Source organism: Opisthorchis viverrini (assembly GCF_000715545.1).
Source record: "Opisthorchis viverrini unplaced genomic scaffold opera_v5_266, whole genome shotgun sequence".
NCBI classification, from domain to species: Eukaryota; Metazoa; Platyhelminthes; class Trematoda; order Opisthorchiida; family Opisthorchiidae; genus Opisthorchis; species Opisthorchis viverrini.
Genome location: NW_008751919.1, coordinates 513,168 through 514,346, shown reverse-complemented (window position 1 = coordinate 514,346; position 1,179 = coordinate 513,168). Strand labels below are relative to the sequence as shown.

The 1,179-nt window shown below is 43.1% G+C and overlaps 1 protein-coding gene across 1 annotated transcript in view; it reads left to right on the top strand.

Annotated features, from left to right (window-relative positions):
- T265_14784 (hypothetical protein) overlaps nucleotides 1-1,179 on the top strand; it is a gene marked incomplete at both ends in the record, with an annotated part of 39,998 nt that overhangs the window by 15,529 nt on the left and 23,290 nt on the right. Inside the window, one exon of the mRNA XM_009175233.1 lies at nucleotides 427-730. Within this exon, the coding sequence (XP_009173497.1) occupies nucleotides 427-730 (304 nt within the window). The remainder of the gene's footprint in view (nucleotides 1-426; nucleotides 731-1,179) is intronic.

Genomic DNA, 1,179 nt, shown 5'->3' with positions numbered 1-1,179 from the left:
TGCAATATCCTTAGTGGATACCGAGCGGCACTCAATCATCTTGAATGCCGAGCTATTTGGCCCTTCTGTAGTGCAGTCATGCCATGGAGAGTAACCAAGCTCGAAGTACCACGTCATATTCGATGGCACGCATCCCACCATCAAAAGGTTTGGAGAACCGTTCTACGGATCCATCCATACATCACTTAGTTATGGGTCACTCCTATGTTGTTTCCTTACAATCGTTAAGTGATGTGCTGCTCGCATTTATGTAAAGCTGTCCTCTTGGAAAATAATGTAGACAGTGCTGAGGGTTTAACTGTTACACACATGAATATCGGAGGAGCAGGCTCAATCTAAAACGGGTTCGTTCTCATAGGAGTGAGGCTCACAGCACTCCTTTTATGGCATTTCCGTTGATCATAGTTTTTTATACCCATTTTACAGTACCATGCGCACCTTCCTCATGGCAACAGTTCTTCGCTAAATCTACATGCAACCACTGGACATTTGACGCATCCTCCTCCCGGCCCAATGATTTCTGGGCAATTCAGCATACCCCAAAATCATGGCCCCCACTTCAGCCATGGTTTGTCTCCGGGACCCCAGCTCGACACTGCAAGTCATACAATGCACAACGCTCAAAACACGTACATAAACACCCCTAGTTCTGTTCAGCAATTGCAACATCAGTTGCTAATGCAACAGCAGCAGGCCCAGTTACGATCGGCTCATCATTTCACAACACAAGGTATGTTTTGTTCACCGTCCCGTCTGTGAATGAATGCATTTACTTTGATCGTTACCGTTAGACCATAGAAACCACTCAACATGTTGGTTTTATTATGTGACCTGACATTTTTCGACATGCACCGATGTATGTAGACGATTGTCAACTGTTAACTTTTACGACTACGGATTGTTTACCAGGCCCTTCTGAAACAAAGAATTTTATAGTTGGTTTTAGTGACCTGACATTTTTCGACATGCACCGATGTATGTAGACGATTGTCAACTGTTAACTTTTACGACTACGGATTGTTTACTTACCCCTTCTGAAACAAAGAATTTTATACATTGTTTCCTGCACTACTCAGTGTCAACTCATCAGAAAAGCAGAGGCCTTCTTACCATCAAACATTGTGAATTTGAGAGTGGCCTTTACTCCAGACATTGTCTTCTGATTGGATATATATATAT